This window comes from Sparus aurata, chromosome 13 (assembly GCF_900880675.1).
Source record: "Sparus aurata chromosome 13, fSpaAur1.1, whole genome shotgun sequence".
NCBI classification, from domain to species: Eukaryota; Metazoa; Chordata; class Actinopteri; order Spariformes; family Sparidae; genus Sparus; species Sparus aurata.
This window is the reverse complement of record NC_044199.1, coordinates 29,682,438-29,700,587: the sequence shown is the minus strand read 5'-3', so window position 1 is coordinate 29,700,587 and position 18,150 is coordinate 29,682,438. Positions and strand designations below refer to the sequence as shown.

General features: G+C 45.0%; 1 protein-coding gene across 1 annotated transcript; it reads left to right on the top strand.

The window, feature by feature from the left end:
- Nucleotides 1-11,863: 11,863 nt before the first annotated feature.
- LOC115593564 (tripartite motif-containing protein 16-like) lies at nt 11,864-14,291 on the top strand. The gene has a single exon (XM_030437120.1). The coding sequence runs from the start codon at nt 11,904-11,906 to the stop codon at nt 13,575-13,577; it is 1,674 nt and encodes a 557-aa protein (XP_030292980.1). The 5' UTR covers nt 11,864-11,903; the 3' UTR covers nt 13,578-14,291.
- The last annotated feature ends 3,859 nt before the right edge of the window (nt 14,292-18,150 follow it).

Sequence of the window (18,150 nt, the reverse complement as noted above, 5' to 3'; positions counted from 1 at the left end):
GATAGGTTTTTCTGCAGTGGCCTCAATCAAGACAAAATACAGATCAAAGCTGGACATTGAAAATGAACTCAGAGTGGCAGTCTCACAACTGCAGCCCAGATTTGAGAAGATGTGCTGCATGAAGCAAGCCCACACCAGTCACTGAAAAGATGTGGGGGTTAAAGGTGTAATTTTTGCACAACAAATCTTTAGTTTTTTGTTTTTTGTTTTTTTTTACCTTTCAGGGAATTTGTCATGTTTTAAAACAAATTTTTTTTGCACAGAGAGGCAATTTTTGAAATTTTTGTCAGCAATATTGAATACTGTTACACAGTTTAAAAAAACCTGTTACTCTGAAAATAATTACAATGTTAAAGGTGTTTTATTATCTTATTATTTATTTGTTATTCCAAATGAGGATGTAGTTTATTGCATATCACTTTTATTTGTTTAAAAGAAAGTAGCAGTTTGTGTTAATTACAACATATGAAATAAACTGCAATGGAGTTTGAAAACCAAATATTTGTTTGCATATCCCCTGGGGAGGGGGGGGGGGGGACGACGAAGAAAATGTTCTCACAGCCAAAGGGGGGCCCAGCAGAGAAAGTTTGGGAACCACTGCACTAGTGCAAAATATAGCTATGACTTATTCCTCAGTATAATGGCTGCAGGGACAAAAGCTGTTTCTATGTCTTTTTGTTCAACACCTGGGGATTGTAAACCTGCGCTCAGAGAGGAGAAGCTGAAACTCAGTGTGCAATGGATGGAAACTGTCATTTAAAATTGAACCACATATGTGCTGTAGCTGTTTTGTATACAAGGTCTCCACGTTGAGCTGTGGTTCAACAATCAGCCTGCTGGACCACTTTACTATTCGGTTAAGTTAGCTTTTATTTTTCAATCACAGGTGTTACTAGTGTGGTAGGGGCAAGGATGTCTGGTTGGAATGACATGGAAAAGGTATGTCACTTCTGTCATAAAAAAGGGCATGTGAAAACAGACTGCTATGCTCTACAGAAAAGAAACAAGCAAATGAGTGTGAAGCCCGCTGCATTTGCTGCTTCAGCGATGTGTGTTTCAGACATGCCTGACGTACATAAGGAGGTTCCTGTTGATGTCGCTTATTTGCCTTTTGTATCAAGCGGATATTTTTCAGACTTAGTGCAGGGGGAGGTGACCATTGGGGTGCGCCCGGCTTTGCCAGTGAAATGAGTCCATATCATTCTTGGGAATGGGCTGGCTGGTGGACGTGTGTGGCCTAATGTTCCTCCACTTCCGGTGGTTAATCCAGTCTCTACTAGTGATGGACCAGATGAATGTGATCGCACGTTTCCAGACGTGTTTCCAGCATGTGTAGTGACACGTGCTGGTGCGCGGGCTGGTGGTGATCCTGACAAAGTAAGTGTGATGGAGGAACCATGTATGAACTTGTCTGACTTTCCATTGTCTGTTTCGCGTGCAGAGTTGGTGGCAGAGCAGCAGTCAGATCCTTCCATTAGGGAGCTGTGGGAGGTCGAAGGCAGAAGTGAAGGACAGGGCACATGGCTATTTCCTGGAAAATGGTGTGCTGGTGAAGAAATGGGTGCCTTGCAATGAGGTTGGTGTGGGACGCCCACTTTTTCAGGTTGTGGTGCCAGCCAAGTTTCGTAAATTAGTTCTGCAGGTATCCCATGACCAATCAGGGCACCAGGGAGTCAGGAAGACATATGACCGCATTTTACGGTACTTCTTTCGGCCTCGGCTAAAGAAGGATGTGTCGGAGTACATCAAATCTTGCCACACGTGTCAAATAAGAGGCAAACCAAACCAGGTTATCAAGCCTGCCCCACTGCACCCAATACCTGCCATTGGTGAGCCTTTTGAGCACATTATTGACTGTGTTGGTCCTCTGCCTCCTTCTAGGTCTGGAGCTAAATATCTGCTTACTGTCATGTGTCAAGCCACCAGATATCCAGCTGCATATCCCCTACAATCAATCACGACCAGGTCGGTGGTTAAAGCACTTTCGCAATTTATTTCCATCTTTGGCATCCCCAGGGTTGTCCAAAGTGATCAAGGGTCAAACTTTTCTTCCCATCTGTTTGCTCAAGTGTTAAAACAACTTCGAGTGCAGCACTCTGTCATCAGCGTATCACGCACAAAGCCAGGGGGCGCTGGAGCGTTTCCATCAGACGCTGACGTCACTGCTGCGTGCCTTTTGCACTGAGTTGGGCAAGGATTGGGAGGAAGGCTTGCCGTGGTTGATGTTGGCAGCCAGGGAGGTAACCCAGGAGAGTACCGGGTTTAGTCCCAATGACTTGGTGTTTGCACACTCTGTTTGTGGTCCTTTGACAGAGTTGAGAGACAATTTCAAGAATAGTGATCCTCCACAAAACATGATTAACTAAGTGAACGGGTTTAGGCATAGGTTGTATGTTTCATGGGAACTGGCAAGAGAGAAACTGGCTAAAGCTCAAGGGAAGATGACGCATATTTATGATCAACGGGCTGAGCGGTGCCAATTCAGTCCTGGCAATCAAGTGCTGGCACTTCTGCCGATTGTTGGTTCACCATTTCAGGCCAGGTTCACAGGTCCTCACAGAGTGCTGAAGCAGATCTCAGAGGAGAACTATCTGATCTCTACTCCAAAGCGCAGGAAGAAGTCACAGCTTTGTCATGTTAATTTGCTGAAGCCCTACTACTCACGTGTCATTGAGCCAGGATTGGTAAATGTGAGTAGGTGTGAGCATGTTCAGTCAGCAGCTTTTGCAAACACGATGGTGTACTCCTCGTCTCCGTCCGTGGCAGGGACAGAGATGGAAGAGACTCAGAGTTTTGGTCAGGGGTTATTGTGTGGTCGACTAAGGAACACTGAGACGCTTAGCAACTTGGACAATTTGTTAGGCCATTTGCATGAGTCAAAGCGGGTAGAGTTGGCTAAACTAACTGGCAGGTTTCCAAGTTTGTTTGGTGATACACCTTCGCAGACTCATCTTTTAGAGCATGACATAGAGGTGGGGGAGGCAAAACCAATCGAGCAGTGTTTTTTATCGTGTATCTGCGGATAAACGCAAGTATTTAGATGCAGAGATTAAGTACATGCTTGAAAACAATATTGCTGAACCATCATCTTCTAGCTGGGCTTCCCCATGTCTGCTTGTTCCAAAGTCTGATAACGCCCTCAGGTTTTGCTCTGATTTTCAGAAGGTCAACAATGTCACCAAGCCGGACGCGTTTCCACTTCCAAGGATGGATGATTGCATCGATGAGGTTGGGTCTGTAAAGTTTGTGTAGATTCGACCTTCTGAAAGGCTATTGGCAGGTGCCGTTGTCTAAAAGAGCGCAGGAAATTTCTGCATTTGTCACTGCATCTGGCCTGTATTCGTATAAGGTGATGCCTTTTGGCCTTCGGAATGCTCCAGCTACGTTCCAGCGTTTAATGAACATGGTGGTTGGCGATTTGGACAACTGTGCAGTCTATTTAGACGATGTGGTTGTTTACAGTGACAGCTGGAACAGTCATGTCCTGCACATTCGCCAGTTATTTGAACGTTTGGCTGCAGCCCACCTGACAGTTAATCTAGCAAAATGCGAATTTGCTCATGCAACAGTAACATACCTCGGCCATGTTGTGGGACAGGGCCAGGTTAGACCAGTGCAGGCAAAGGTGTTGGCTGTGGCGCAATTTCCCACACCAACAACAAAAAAGGAGCTAATGCGGTTCTTAGGAATGGTAGGGTATTACCGCAGGTTCTGTAAGAATTTTTCTTCTGTGGTTGCCCCCCTCACTGATTTGTTAAAGACCAGTGTCAAATATGTGTGGTCTCCTATCTGTCAGCAGGCTTTCCAGAACGTAAAGGCCCTTCTGTGTAGTGCTCCGGTGCTAGCCGCCCCCAGAGTTGACAAGCCATTCAAGCTGCAGGTGGATGCTAGCCATGTTGGTGCAGTACTGATGCAGTCTGATGGCCAGGGGATGGATAGGCCTGTAAGTTTCTTTTCTAAGAAATTTAACAAGCATCAACTGAACTACTCGGTCATCGAAAAGGAGACGTTGGCTTTAGTCTGGGCCTTGAGTAACTTTGGAGTGTATGTTGGCTCAGGAATGCCAGTTGTTGTCTTTACTGACCATAATCCATTGATTTTTTTTTGAGCTCTCTGAAGTGTCCAAATCAGAGGTTAATCAGATGGTCTCTTATGTTGCAGTCATATTGTTTGGACATGCATCACATTAAGGGGTCGGAGAATCTGGTGGCGGACGCGCTGTCACGTGCCCCTGTGATGTAAAGCAGCCTGTGTTGTGTTAACTTCTCATCCCTTATGCAGTGTACTAACAGGATCCTGATGCTGAGGTCGATGAGGAGTGCTGCGTGCAGGTTGTATTCTTGTATGTATTTATTTATTTGAGTGGATTGTCATGGTTCCAAAAGGCACCCCGTTTTTAAGGAGGGGGGGGGGGGTGTGACGGCCATGCCTCTGGTGCTGTTGGGCTGTTTGTTGATATTCTTTGTGTTGCAGATGCACAGCAGGAGGGGTTCGGGCGAACACCTGGGCCCGGTGTTCCCAGTACTATAAGAACACACCGCACTAGGCTCTGCGAGAGAGAGGGAGGACAAGGGAGAAATCCTGCTCTCCGCTCTCCATGCTCTTTAATGTTTTGTTTTCACATTGATATGTGGGTTGTTGAGTTAGTTTCAATAAATTATGATTTACTTGCTTTAACTTCTAGTGTTGTCTCCTATTATTTGTCATGGTTTTGAGCCAGCCGTGACACTAGTCTGCTTCACCTCCAGACTACAGAGCAGCTTCTTTCCTCAGGCTGGGAGACTCCTGAACTCATCCTCTGCTCTCAACCACAAGAAATAGTTTATTGTTGTGTCTTATTTTTCATTCATCCAGTTAGATTTGTTTTCCTTAAGTGAGGAGCATGAAGAGAATTCAGCTAATTTTTTGATATACAGTCCTGTTGTAAGATGATAGAAAGAAAAAGGAACTTTGTACCTTGTAAATAGAAATTTCTCTAAAATTAAGGACTATGTAAAAAAATTCCCCACCTTTTAATGTGATTGCAATATCAGAAACTTGGTTGGACAATGAGAAGGAAGTTGATGTTAACCTGGAGGGCTATGAGCTATTTACCACCAACAGAGTGAATAAGAAAGGAGGAGGAGTGGCACTATTTGTAAATTGTGATTTAAATTGTAAAAAAGTAGAGTATGTCAGTACAAATAGAAAATATTATGGAGTGTGTCACAGTGGAAATAGACATGGATAAAACCAAGAATATAATAAGTTGCATCTATAGAACACCAGGATCCTGTATTGAGTCATTTAAAGGTAAAATTATTGACATGTATGATAAGATGAATGATAAAACGATTTTTGTTTGTGGAGATTTAAACATAGATCTGTTAAACTCACATGATCACAGTAAGACAAAGAATTTTATTGACACATTGTACTGTGTAAACTTATTCCCTACCATCTTACAACCAACTAGAATAACAACTGACAGTGCAACGTTAATAGATAACATCTTCACCAATATAATTGAGCAAAGAATAATAAGTGGACTGCTTCTAAATGATATAAGTGACCATCTTCCTGTTTTTACAACAGTGCAGTATTCATATGAGATTCAAACCCAGACAAATCCTGGTTCTCTCAAGAAGATTCGGTATAGAACACCTGAAGCCATTGAAGCTCTTAAAGGGGACTTAAGGGAGCAAAGATGGACAGACATGTATTTAAATAAAGATCCAAACAAAGCATATGAAGAATTTCTGTCTGTTTTTGCCACCTTATATGATAAACACTGTCCCATAAGAACAAAAAAAAAGAAATATGATGACAAGCCCTGGATTACGAGGGGACTAGAAAATGCTTGTAAAAAGAAAAACTTACTTTATAAACAGTTTTTAAAATTGAGAACAAAGGAAGCTGAAAATAAATATAAAAAATATAAAAATAAATTAACAAGTATAATGAGATTCAATAAAAAGGATTATTACCACAAACAATTAGAAGAGCACAAAAATAATACACAGGGTATATGGAAAGTGCTTAACAGTATAATTAATAAAGGTATAGGAAAATCAAATTATCCAAATTATTTTATTTAAAAAAATCAATCAATCACAACCAAAACAAGGGAGATTGTAAATGACTTTAACAACTATTTTGTGAATGTTGGTTATAATTTAGCCAAGGAAATTGTGAACCCAGTAGTAAAAAATGATGTAGACGAAAGCACTATTAACATAAACCCAATTACCATCTTTCTTAAGAAGATATTTGAGAGGGAACTAATTGATGTGGTAAAAAACTTTAAGAATAAAAAATCCACTGACTGTATTGATGTTGATATGGCATTAGTAAAAGATATTATAGATAGTATAGCTAGACCTCTGACCCATATCTGCAACCAGTCATTCCAAACCGGTATATTCCCCAACCAAATGAAAATAGCAAAAGTCATTCCAATATACAAAAATGGAAATAAACATCAATTTTCAAACTACAGACCAATTTCTCTACTTCCACAGTTTTCAAAAATTTTTGAAAAATTATTTATCCATAGACTCGATCATTTCATAGAAACACAAAACTTATTAAGTGAACATCAATATGGGTTCAGATCAAACTGATCCACCACAATGGCTGTTATGGAACTTACAGAAAAAATATCGTCAGCAATAGACAAAAGGGAATACACAGTAGGTCTTACAAAAAGCATTTGACACCATTGATCATAATTTATTAATGACGAAGCTGGAAAGATATGGGATCAGGGGCATAGCATATACATGGTTAAAAAATTATTTAGATAATAGAAAACAATATGTGCAATTAAATGATGAAAAATCTGACTTGCGGAGGATAACATGTGGGGTCCCACAAGGTTCTGTGCTGGGTCCAAAATTATTTATTATGTACATTAATGATATCTGCAATGTGTCCAAGCTATTACATTTTGTTTTGTTTGCTGATGACACAAATTTACTTTGCTCTGGTAAAGATCTGAGGCACCTTCTGGACACAGTGGAGAGAGAACTTGGAACGATAAAAAGATGGTTTGACATTAATAAACTCTCACTTAACTTAAATAAAACTAAATATATAGTATTTGGAGACCGTAAAAATTTAGATCAAACACAAATTAGGATAAACAATATTGAAATACAAAGAGTTAATATAAATAAGTTTTTAGGAGTTATTATGGATGACAAAATAAGCTGGAAACCACATATAAATCATATAAAGAGCAAAATATCAAAATCTATTGCAATATTAAATAAAACAAAATACATCCTCAACAAATACTCATTACATTTATTGTACCGAACATTTGTCGAGCCATACATTACTTATTGCATAGAGGTCTGGGGGCATGCATAGAAAACAATTACAAAACCCATCCATCCATCCATCCATTTTCATCCGCTTATCCGGGGCCGGGTCGCGGGGGCAGCTGCCTGAGCAGGGACACCCAGACTTCCCTCTCCCCGGACACTGCCTCCAGCTCTTCCGGGAGGACCCCAAGGCGTTCCCAGGCCAGCTGGGCGACATAGTCACACCAGCGTGTCCTGGGTCTTCCTCGGGGTCTCCTCCCGGAGGGACATGCCAGGAACACCTCCAGAGGGAGGCGTCCCGGGGGCATCCGAAACAGATGCCCGAGCCACCTCAGCTGGCTCCTCTCGATGTGGAGGAGCAGCGGCTCTACTCTGAGCTCCTCCCGGGTGACAGAGCTCTTCACCCTATCTCTAAGGGAGCGCCCTGCCACCCTGCGGAGGAAACTCATTTCGGCCGCTTGTATCAGGGATCTTATTCTTTCGGTCATGACCCAAAGTTCATGGCCATAGGTGAGGGTCGGAACGTACATTGACTGGTAAATCGAGAGCTTCGCCTTTCGGCTCAGCTCTCGCTTCACCACGACGGACCGATACAAAGACCGTATTACTGCGGCCGCTGCACCGATCCGTCTGTCAATCTCACGCTCCATCCTTCCCTCACTCGTGAACAAGACCCCAAGATACTTAAACTCCTCCACTTGAGGCAGGAACTCTCCTCCCACCTGGAGGGAGCAGGCCACCTTTTTCCGGTCGAGAACCATGGCCTCGGATTTGGAGGTGCTGATTCTCATCCCAGCCGCTTCGCACTCGGCTGCAAACCGCCCCAGGACATGCTGGAGGTCCTGGCTCGAAGGAGCCAACAAGACCACATCATCCGCGAAAAGCAGAGATGAGATCCATTGGCTCCCGAACCAGATCCCCTCCGGCCCGTGGCTGCGCCTAGAAATTCTGTTCATAAAAGTAATGAACAGAACCGGTGACAAAGGGCAGCCCTGCCGGAGTCCAACATGTACTGGGAACAGGTCTGACTTACTGCCGGCAATGCGAACCAAGCTCCTGCTCCGGCAGTACAGGGACCGTACGGCCCTTAACAGAGGGCCCCCGACCCCGTACTCCCGGAGCACCCCCCACAGTATGCCACGAGGGACACGGTCGAATGCCTTCTCCAAGTCCACAAAACACATGTGGACTGGTTGGGCAAACTCCCATGAACCCTCGAGCACCCTGCGGAGGGTATAGAGCTGGTCCAGTGTTCCACGGCCAGGACGAAAACCGCATTGTTCCTCCTGGATCCGAGGTTCGACTATCGGCCGAATTCTCCTCTCCAGTACCCTGGAATAGACTTTCCCGGGGAGGCTGAGGAGTGTGATCCCCCGATAGTTGGAACACACCCTCCGGTCCCCCTTTTTAAATAGGGGGACCACCACCCCGGTCTGCCAGTCCAGAGGCACTGTCCCCGACTGCCACGCGATGCTGCAGAGACGTGTCAGCCAAGACAGCCCCACAACATCCAGAGACTTGAGGTACTCAGGGCGGATCTCATCCACCCCCGGTGCTTTGCCACTGAGGAGCTTACGGACTACCTCAGTGACTTCGGCTTGCGTGATGGATGGGTCAACCTCTGAGTCCCCAGCCTCTGCTTCCTCTATGGAAGGCGAGTCAGCAGGATTGAGGAGATCCTCGAAGTATTCCTTCCACCGCCCGACGATGTCCCCAGTCGAGGTCAACAGCTCCCCACCTCCACTGTAAACAGTGTTGGTGGAGGACTGCTTCCCCCTCCTGAGGCGCCGGATGGTTTGCCAGAATTTCTTCGAGGCTGACCGGTAGTCCTCCTCCATGGCCTCCCCGAACTCTTCCCAGACCCGAGTTTTTGCTTCCGAGACTGCCCGTGCTGCCGCACGCTTGGCCTGCCGGTACCCGTCAGCTGCCTCAGGAGTCCCCCGGGCCAGCCAGGCCCGGTAGGACTCCTTCTTCAGCTTGACAGCAACCCTTACTTCCGGGGTCCACCACCGGGTTCGGGGATTGCCGCCGCGACAGGCACCGGAGACCTTACGGCCACAGCTCCGGACAGCCGCGTCAATGGAGGTGGAGAACATGGTCCATTCGGACTCAATGTCCCCAGCCTCCCTCGGGATCTGGTCAAAGCTCTCCCGGAGGTGGGAGTTAAAGATCTCCCTGGCAGAGGGTTCTGCCAGACGTTCCCAGCAGACCCTCACGATACGTTTGGGTCTGCCAGGTCTGTCCAGCTTCCTCCCCCGCCAGCGGATCCAACTCACCACCAGGTGGTGATCAGTTGACAGCTCAGCCCCTCTCTTCACCCGAGTGTCCAAGACATACGGCCGGAGGTCAGATGACACGACCACAAAGTCGATCATTGATCTCCGGCCTAGGGTGTCCTGGTGCCACGTGCACATATGGACACCCTTGTGCTTGAACATGGTGTTTGTTATGGACAAACTGTGACTAGCACAGAAGTCCAGTAACAAAACACCACTCGGGTTCAGATCGGGGAGGCCGTTCCTCCCAATCACACCCCTCCAGGTAACACTGTCATCGCCCACGTGGGCGTTGAAGTCCCCCAGGAGAACGACGGAGTCCCCGGTTGGAGCACTCTCCAGTACCCCTCCCAGGGACTCCAAGAAGGCCGGGTACTCTGCACCGCTGTTCGGCCCATAAGCCGAGACAACGGTGAGAGTCCTATCCCCGACCCGAAGGCGCAGGGAAACGACCCTCTCGCTCACCGGGGAGAACTCCAACACATGGCGGCTGAGCTGGGGGGCTATAAGCAAGCCCACACCAGCTCGCCGCCTCTCGCCGCGGGCAACTCCAGAGTAGAAGAGAGTCCAGCCTCTCTCAAGGAGTTGGGTTCCAGAGCCCAGGCTGTGCGTGGAGGTGAGCCCGACTATTTCTAGCCGGTACCGCTCAACCTCCCGCACCAGCTCAGGCTCTTTCCCCCTCGGTGAGGTGACATTCCATGTCCCCATGGCTAGAGTCACCATCCGGGGATTGGGCCGCCGGGGCCCCCGCCCACGACCGCCACCCATATCCCTCTGCACCGGCCCCTTCTGAACCCTCCCGCGAGTGGTGAGCCCACGGGAGGGCGGGCCCACGTTGCTCGTTCGGGCTGTGCCCGGCCGGGTCCCGTGGGCAGAGACCCGGCCACCAGGCACTCGCCTGCGAGCCCCAACCCCAGGCCTGGCTCCAGGGTGGGGCCCCGGTGACGCCGATCCGGGCGACGTGCACGTCCTTGGTCTTGTTATATTCATCAGGGGCGAGTGAACCGATCTTAGTCTGACCCGTCACCTAGGACCTGTTTGCCTTGGGAGACCCTACCAGGGGCATTAAGCCCCGGACAACATAGCGCCTAGGATCATTCGGGTGCTCAAACCCCTCCACCACGATAAGGTGCCGGTTCAAGGAGGAGAATTACAAAACCAATTTTCATATTACAAAAGAGAGCAATAAGGATAATTAACAGGGCTGATTATCGAGACTCAACAAACAAACAAATTTTTCATAAACCTACAGACCTTAAAATTCAATGATCTTGTGGACTATAAAACTGCTCAAATTATGTATAAAGTAAATAATAATATGCTTCCAGATGGTGTCCAGAGGATGTTTCAGACTCGAACCAGTCGATATGAACTAAGAGGGACTTATGTGTATACAAAAGCAAAGGTACGAACAAATGTGAAACAAAGATGTATATCTATTAAAGGAGTCAATCAATGGAATAATCTAGAATTAGAAATCAAACTGTGCAACACACTTAACAGATTCAAAAAGTTATTTAAAAATAATATTATTAATAAATATAAAACTGAATTATAAATACCACTGTGCTCATAAATTGCTGTATGTAGAATATGCAGGTTTCTGTTTTGTTTTTGTTTGTTTTGTTTTGTTTTTGTTTTTTGTTTTTTTTTTCTTCCAAAAGATTTTTTAAAATGAGCAAACGGAAAATGTTAATTTAAGAAGGGTAGGCAAAATAAGCTGATGCTTCAGCCTACTCCTTTTCGGTCAAAGTGTATTGTATTGCTTGTTGTGTTTTTTGTTTTGATTTGTTTTTGTTATTGATTTATTTTGTTTTTGTTTTGTGATGTTTGTTTTGTTTTGTTTTGTATTTATACTTTTATATTTGTCTATTGTATTTGTCTTTTTTCTTACAAGACCGAAATAAACACACTAAACTAAACTAAACTAAATCAGGTTCCTCTTGGAACACGGGTTATCATATAGTTATCTGAGCGGTGCACTGATCTAAGGGGTTGATACACAATGCAACTCTCACATCCCTCCTCTTCCTGGAATTAAACTCATCTTTTTACCCCACACAGACGTTACTGACGGGCCAGCTCGGCTCCTCCTGCTCTGAGAAACTCTCAAAGCACATTCAGCTCTGATGTTGGTAGTTCCCTCCCCTTTCATAGATCTACCAGTGTAAAGGTGGGTTTAAACACCATGTGATGAACTGTAACAGCTGATAGGCTCATACACTACAGACCAGTGAGTAAACATCAAGGAAATGAGCTCAGCTTTTATCTGGAAACAGAAAGTGAAACTTACTGACATTCACTGTCGTCTGGAGGAGAAATGGCGCAGCAAGTGATTCAGCTGGATCGAGAGAAACGGAGCTTTTCAATCTGTCTGGATCTTCTGAAGGATCCGGTGACTATTCCCTGTGGGCACAGCTACTGCATGAGCTGTATTAAAGACTGCTGGGACACGGAGAATGACAAGGAAGCACACAGCTGCCCTCAGTGCAGGCAGAGCTTCACACCGAGGCCTGTCCTGGTGAAAAACACCATGTTAGCAGAGTTAGTGGAGGAAGTGAAGAAAGTACAACTTCAAGCTGCTTCACCTGATCATTCCTATGCTGGACCTGGAGACGTGGCCTGTGACTTCTGCACTGGGAAGAAGCTGAAAGCCTTCAAGTCCTGTCTGGTGTGTATGGTCTCTTACTGTGAGCAACACCTCCAGCCTCACTACAGTGTGGCTGCATTCAAGAAACACAAGCTGGTTGAAGCCACCTTAAAGCTTCAGGAGAACATCTGCTCTCGCCACGACGAGGTGATGAAGATTTTCTGCCGCACTGATCAGCAGTGTATCTGTTATCTCTGCTCCATGGATGATCATAAAGGCCATGACACAGTCTCTGCTGCAGCAGAAAGGGCTGAGAGGCAGACGCAGCTCGGGGCGAGTCAGCAAAAAATCCAACAGAGAATCCTGGACAGAGAGAAAGACGTCAAGGTGCTTCAGCGGAGGGTGGAGGCTGTCAATCTCTCTGCTGACAAAGCTGTGGAGGACAGTGAGAAGACATTCACCCAGCTGATCCGTCTCATTGAGAAGAGAAGCTCTGAAGTGAAGCAGCAGATCAGATCACAGCAGAAAACTGAAGTGAGTGGAGCTAAAGATCTTGAGGAGGAGCTGCAGCAGGAGATCACTGAGCTGAGGAGGAAAGACACTGAGCTGGAAAAGCTTTCACACACTGAAGATCATCTCCATTTCCTTAACAACTACGTCTCACTGTCACGTCTGAGCGAACCTAAAGACTTACCCAGCATTGTTATACGTCCTCTGCCCTCTTTTGAGGGTGTGACAGCAGCTGTGTCGGAGGCCAGAGATAAACTTCAGGCTGTCCTGAGTGAGGAGTGGACACAGATCTCACTGGCAGTGACTGAAGTGGATGTTTTACTGCCTCAAGCAGAGCCCAGAACCAGAACTGAACTGCTGAAGTATTCTTGTGAAATCACACTGGATCCAAACACAGCAAACACACGTTTGTCATTAAGTGACAGGAACAGAAAAGCAACATTAATGTCAGTAGACCAGGTATATTCAGCTCACACAGACAGATTTGGTGAATGGTGGCAGGTCCTGAGTAGAGAGGGTCTGACTGGACGTTGTTACTGGGAGGTGAAGTGGAGCGGGACAGTTTATATATCAGTTGCATACAAGAACATTAGCAGAACAGGGAGCCGTACTGAATGTGGATTTGGAAATAATGACAAATCCTGGGTATTAGAATGTTACAGTGGAGGTTATACATTCAGACATAATAATATTGCTACTTCCATCTCAGGTCCTCAGTCCTCCACAATAGGAGTTTACCTGGATCATAGTGCAGGTACTCTGTCTTACTACAGCGTCTCTGAAACCATCACTCTCCTCCACAGAGTCCAGACCACGTTCACTCAGCCTCTCTATGCTGGATTTTGGCTTCCATTAAGTATTGGTGACACAGCAGAGTTGTGTGAGCTCAAGTAGACAGGAGATTAAAGAGAGACTCATCTGTGGTGCTGTACATGTTGAGGTGTGTCTGCACTGCACTGATCAAACATGGTGGGTGGGACTGCAGTATTTTTCTTGGATTTTAGATTTTTGTTTGTTTGTTGATTCAATGAAATGGTGACATGAAAATGACATTTTTGTTATACAGGGATTAAACTATGGTGTTTGTTGAAATTGGATATTTACTAAAACATTTCCATTTCATACCATGTGTGGAAAATATTGCATAATAATAACAAAGATTCTGTTGTTGTCCTACTCATAGTTGACTTTTGTTATAAAATAAATGGGCTCAATTATGTCAAAAACTACTAAATGAATAAAAGTGATGTGTGTTAATATGTATTGTAGGTAAGAGTAGTCATTTTTTATTTTGAAAATAACATTTAGTTGTACCACATCTTCATGAACATGATTTGTATCATTAGTTTTCTTTTTAGTGGTTTACATACTGCCGTCTGTGCTGCATACTATGTTGTTATTGTGATGATGTTGCAAATTCACATTACTCAGTAAAATCAGTCATTCTGGGGAAACAGATGTAATTTTTACCTTCTGAAAAAGATTTTTCTACTCATCTTTGGAAGAGTTGTAAAGTGTCTGTGTAATTCTCTTTGGAAACATCTATGAAATTCATTGTTCAAAACCCTTCAAATAAATTTAAACATAAATAAATAACTGACTTGTCATAATTTTAAGAGTAAACGTCTATTCTTTGAGAAATCAAAATATTACATCTAGAGCAATTTGCCTTCTAACTCTTTTCTTCAATCAGTTTTTTAGGTATTTTGGTAACAAACGCACGAAGAAGGTGATGAATCAAATAACATCCAATTCATGTTGGAGTTGATGGGTCATTTTATCAGAAAAAGCAAAATCATAAAATTATTTTCACATCATGATATGTTTACTGTCTCTCCTGCAATTAATAAGAAAGATGTTTTAATATATAAACGTCTAAATATGAAGACCAATAATGTTAAATATATGTATATATACATATATATAACATTATTAGTGCAAGCTAAGTGTAACGATTAGCACTTGTATTTTTTTGTACCTTAATCTATTTATATCTGTATAGAATAGAATAGAAGTTTATTGTCATTGTACATTGTACAACGAAATTGAGAAGCAACTCCTTATTAGTGCAAATTATAGATAAAACATAAAAAACATAAGAACATTGATACTTAGATAAAATGAATAAAAAACATGAATACCAAGCACACAACCTTACATGCACCATGTCATACTCATTATAGTCATGAGATTATTACACAGTCATATTGGACAGTCAGACACATATTCTTTTATGTCTTGATTGTATTCAGCCACACTATTGCTCTTGGGTAAAAACTGTTCCTGAACCTGTTTGTCCGGCATTTTATTGTCCTGTATCTTCTGCCAGAGGGCAGCAGTTCAAAGAGTTTATGTCCGGGGTGTGATGGGTCCCTGATGATGTTTTTAGCTTTTTTAAGGCACCTTGCACTGTACAGTTCATCCAGGGAGGGGAGAGAGCAGCCAGTGATCTTCTTGGCAGTGTTTATGACCCTCTGGAGTGCTTTCCTCTCTGCTGCTGTGCAGCTGACATGACACACACACATGCAGTATGTCAGCACACTCTCTATTGAGCAGCGATAGAATGACACAAGCAGTTTTTGTGACAGGTGGTTCTTTCTGAGGACCTCAGAAAGTAAAGTCTCTGCTGTGCCTTTTTGATGATCGATGAGGTGTTCGCACTCCACGACCAGTCCTCCTCGATCTGGATGCCCAGGAACCTGAAGTCAGAGGCCCTCTCCACATAGTCCCTGCTGATGCACAGTGGTTGGATGCTTTCTGTTTTCTTCCTCTGGAAGTCCACAATCAGCTCCTTTGTCTTGGTGGTGTTCAGGACCAGGTTATTTTCCCTGCACCACCCAGTCAGCTGCTCCACTTCATTCATATAGGCAGACTCATCCCCCTCAGAAATGAGTCCCACTATTGTGGTGTCGTCTGCAAATTTAATAGTGGTGTTGCTGAAGTGGGCAGGGGTGTAGTCATGAGTGTAGAGGGTGTAGAGTAGGGGGGTCAGCACACAGCCCTGTGGGGAGCCGGTGCTGATGCTGATGGATGCTGAGAGGTGGGAGCCTACTCTCACCCTCTGAGAGCAATTTGTCAGGAAGTCCAGAATCCAGTGGCAGATGGAGGAAAACAGTCCCAGCCCTGTCAGTTTGGGCACCAGTCTGTGGAGGAGGATGGTATTGAACGCAGAGCTGAAATCAACAAAGAGAGCAGCCTTGCATAGCTCCCCTGCTGCTCTAGGTGGCTCGGAGCAGTGTTGAGAACTGTTGCAATAGCGTCCTCTGTAGATCTGTTAGCCCTGTACGCAAACTGGTGAGAGTCCAATGCAGGTGGCAGAATTGAGATGATGTGCCCCCGAACCAGAGTTTCAAAGCAATTCATAATGATCGGTGTAAGTGCCACTGGATGGTATGAATTCAAGCTGCTGACTGCTGTTTTTTTTTGCCAGTGGAACAATAACAGAGGACTTCAGACAGGGTAGGACGGTGTACTGGGACAAGGACTGGTTGAAAATCCTGGTAAAGACAACAGCCAGCTGGTCTGCACAGGTCTTCGGAACACGTCCAGGTACGCCATCTGGTCCAGCAGCTTTCCTCGGGTTCACCCCCTTAGTGTGCGCCGCACCTCATGTTCCTCCAACATGAGGATGTTGTTGTGGGTTGAGGGGTGTGATGTGGCTGCATGCAGTTGCTCCGCCTCGAAGCGAGTGAAGAAGATGTTCTGTTCCTCCGCCAGCGAGGCGACTCCGTCAGCCACTGCGATGTTGTTGGATTTCTGGCCGGTGATGTGCTGCACCCCCTGCCACACCTGCCTTGTGTTGTTGCTGCTGAGTTGTTCCTCTATCCTCCACTGGTATGCTGTCTTGGCCTCTCTGATGCCTCTCCTCAGGCTGGCTCTGGCAGCACTGTACTGTGCCTCATCACCACACCTGAAGGCCTTGTTTCTCTCCCTCAGCAGGGTCCTGACCTCTCCAGTCATCCAGGGCTTTTGACTTGGATAGACCCGGATGCACTTCTCGGTGGTAACAATGTCCTTGCAGAACTTGATTTAGCTCAGTACGGATGAAGTGAAGTCCTCCAGGTCCTGCTGTTCAAAGATGCCCCAGTTAGTTCTCTCAAAGCAATCCTGGAGCTGTTGAGAGGTGTCCTCAGGCCAGATTTTTACAGACTTAGTTGTGGGAGGAGCACTTTTCCTGAGGAGGGTGTATGCTGGGATTAGCAGCAGGGACAGGTGGTTGGACTGGCCCAGGTGTGGTAGTGGCTTAGCCCTATAGCTACTCTTGATATTAGAGTAGGCCTTGTCCAGAGTGTTCTCTCCCCTAGTTGCACACTTAGTGTGCTGGTGGATTTTAGGAAGCACAGTTTTCAGGTCTGTATGATTAAAGTCCCCAGCAGACTAAATATATAAATATATATATATATATATATATATATATATATATACATACATATATATTTGTTTATATACTTCAAAATATATACTTTTTGTGAGGCTTGTGAGATGATGACGTGAAGGTAAGTATTTTGAAATCAAAATAAAATGTGGTCATCAACACCTACATTAGGATGAACATGATTAATGCTGCTCTCCAACAGCCCCCCTAGAGGCTGGAGCCCAGAAAAATTTCCCCTATTTACCCCCTCATTGTCAGCTATAGAGCCTAAAGATGGCTGCAAAAAAATTAAATACCATCTGCTTTTAAAACCCAGATGATCAGTGTACAAACTATGAAGAGCATCAGCTCTCATTGTCGTTTCTGTGGACAAGGAGTGAAAAAACACCCTCTGTCTCTGTGAAGGCATGAAGCTCCAAAAGAAGAAATTTTTTCAACTGTTAATCTCTTTTTCTGGTGAGCAGATTGTTGTTTGAACTTTCACTATTTTTAGCATCTTCACAATTTGTTCCTCAGAGAGTCTGAAAATAACGTGGCGACAGTGGAGGGGAACAGAACAGGAGGAACCCAATAACACTGTTTAAACTGCAGGACTCTGTTACGGCCCCAGTGCTGTGGGTGTATTTTGTGTTGTGTTTTATTTCACCCATTCAGGTGACACCTGCATCCTCCCCCTCCTCCTCGTCAGTGTGTGGATCGCACACCTGAGGCCACTTGCCTCTTGGGCCATGTGGTATAAAGGTGCTGTGGATGCCAGTGGGCTGGGCGGCCGTGATATGCAGGAGCCAGACAGCCAGAGAGCCTGAGCTACAGTGTGTATTGTGTTTTCTTGTGACTACAGCTGTGTGGGCTTATGAGTGGTTTTTTTTGTGGGCAATAAAGCCGTTTTTGAGTTACTATTTGCTAAAGTTTCCTTTTGCCTCCTTTACACCCGGGTTATTATTTAACTATGTTACTCCCTTCATACCCAGCTATATGGGGACTCTTAAAGATGTAGTCTGGCTTTAATGTGCTACAGAGATTAGACCTGAACCAGTCCCTTTGCTATGCTGTGAAGCACCAGAGGAAAATAATGCAAAATGAAATGTAAGT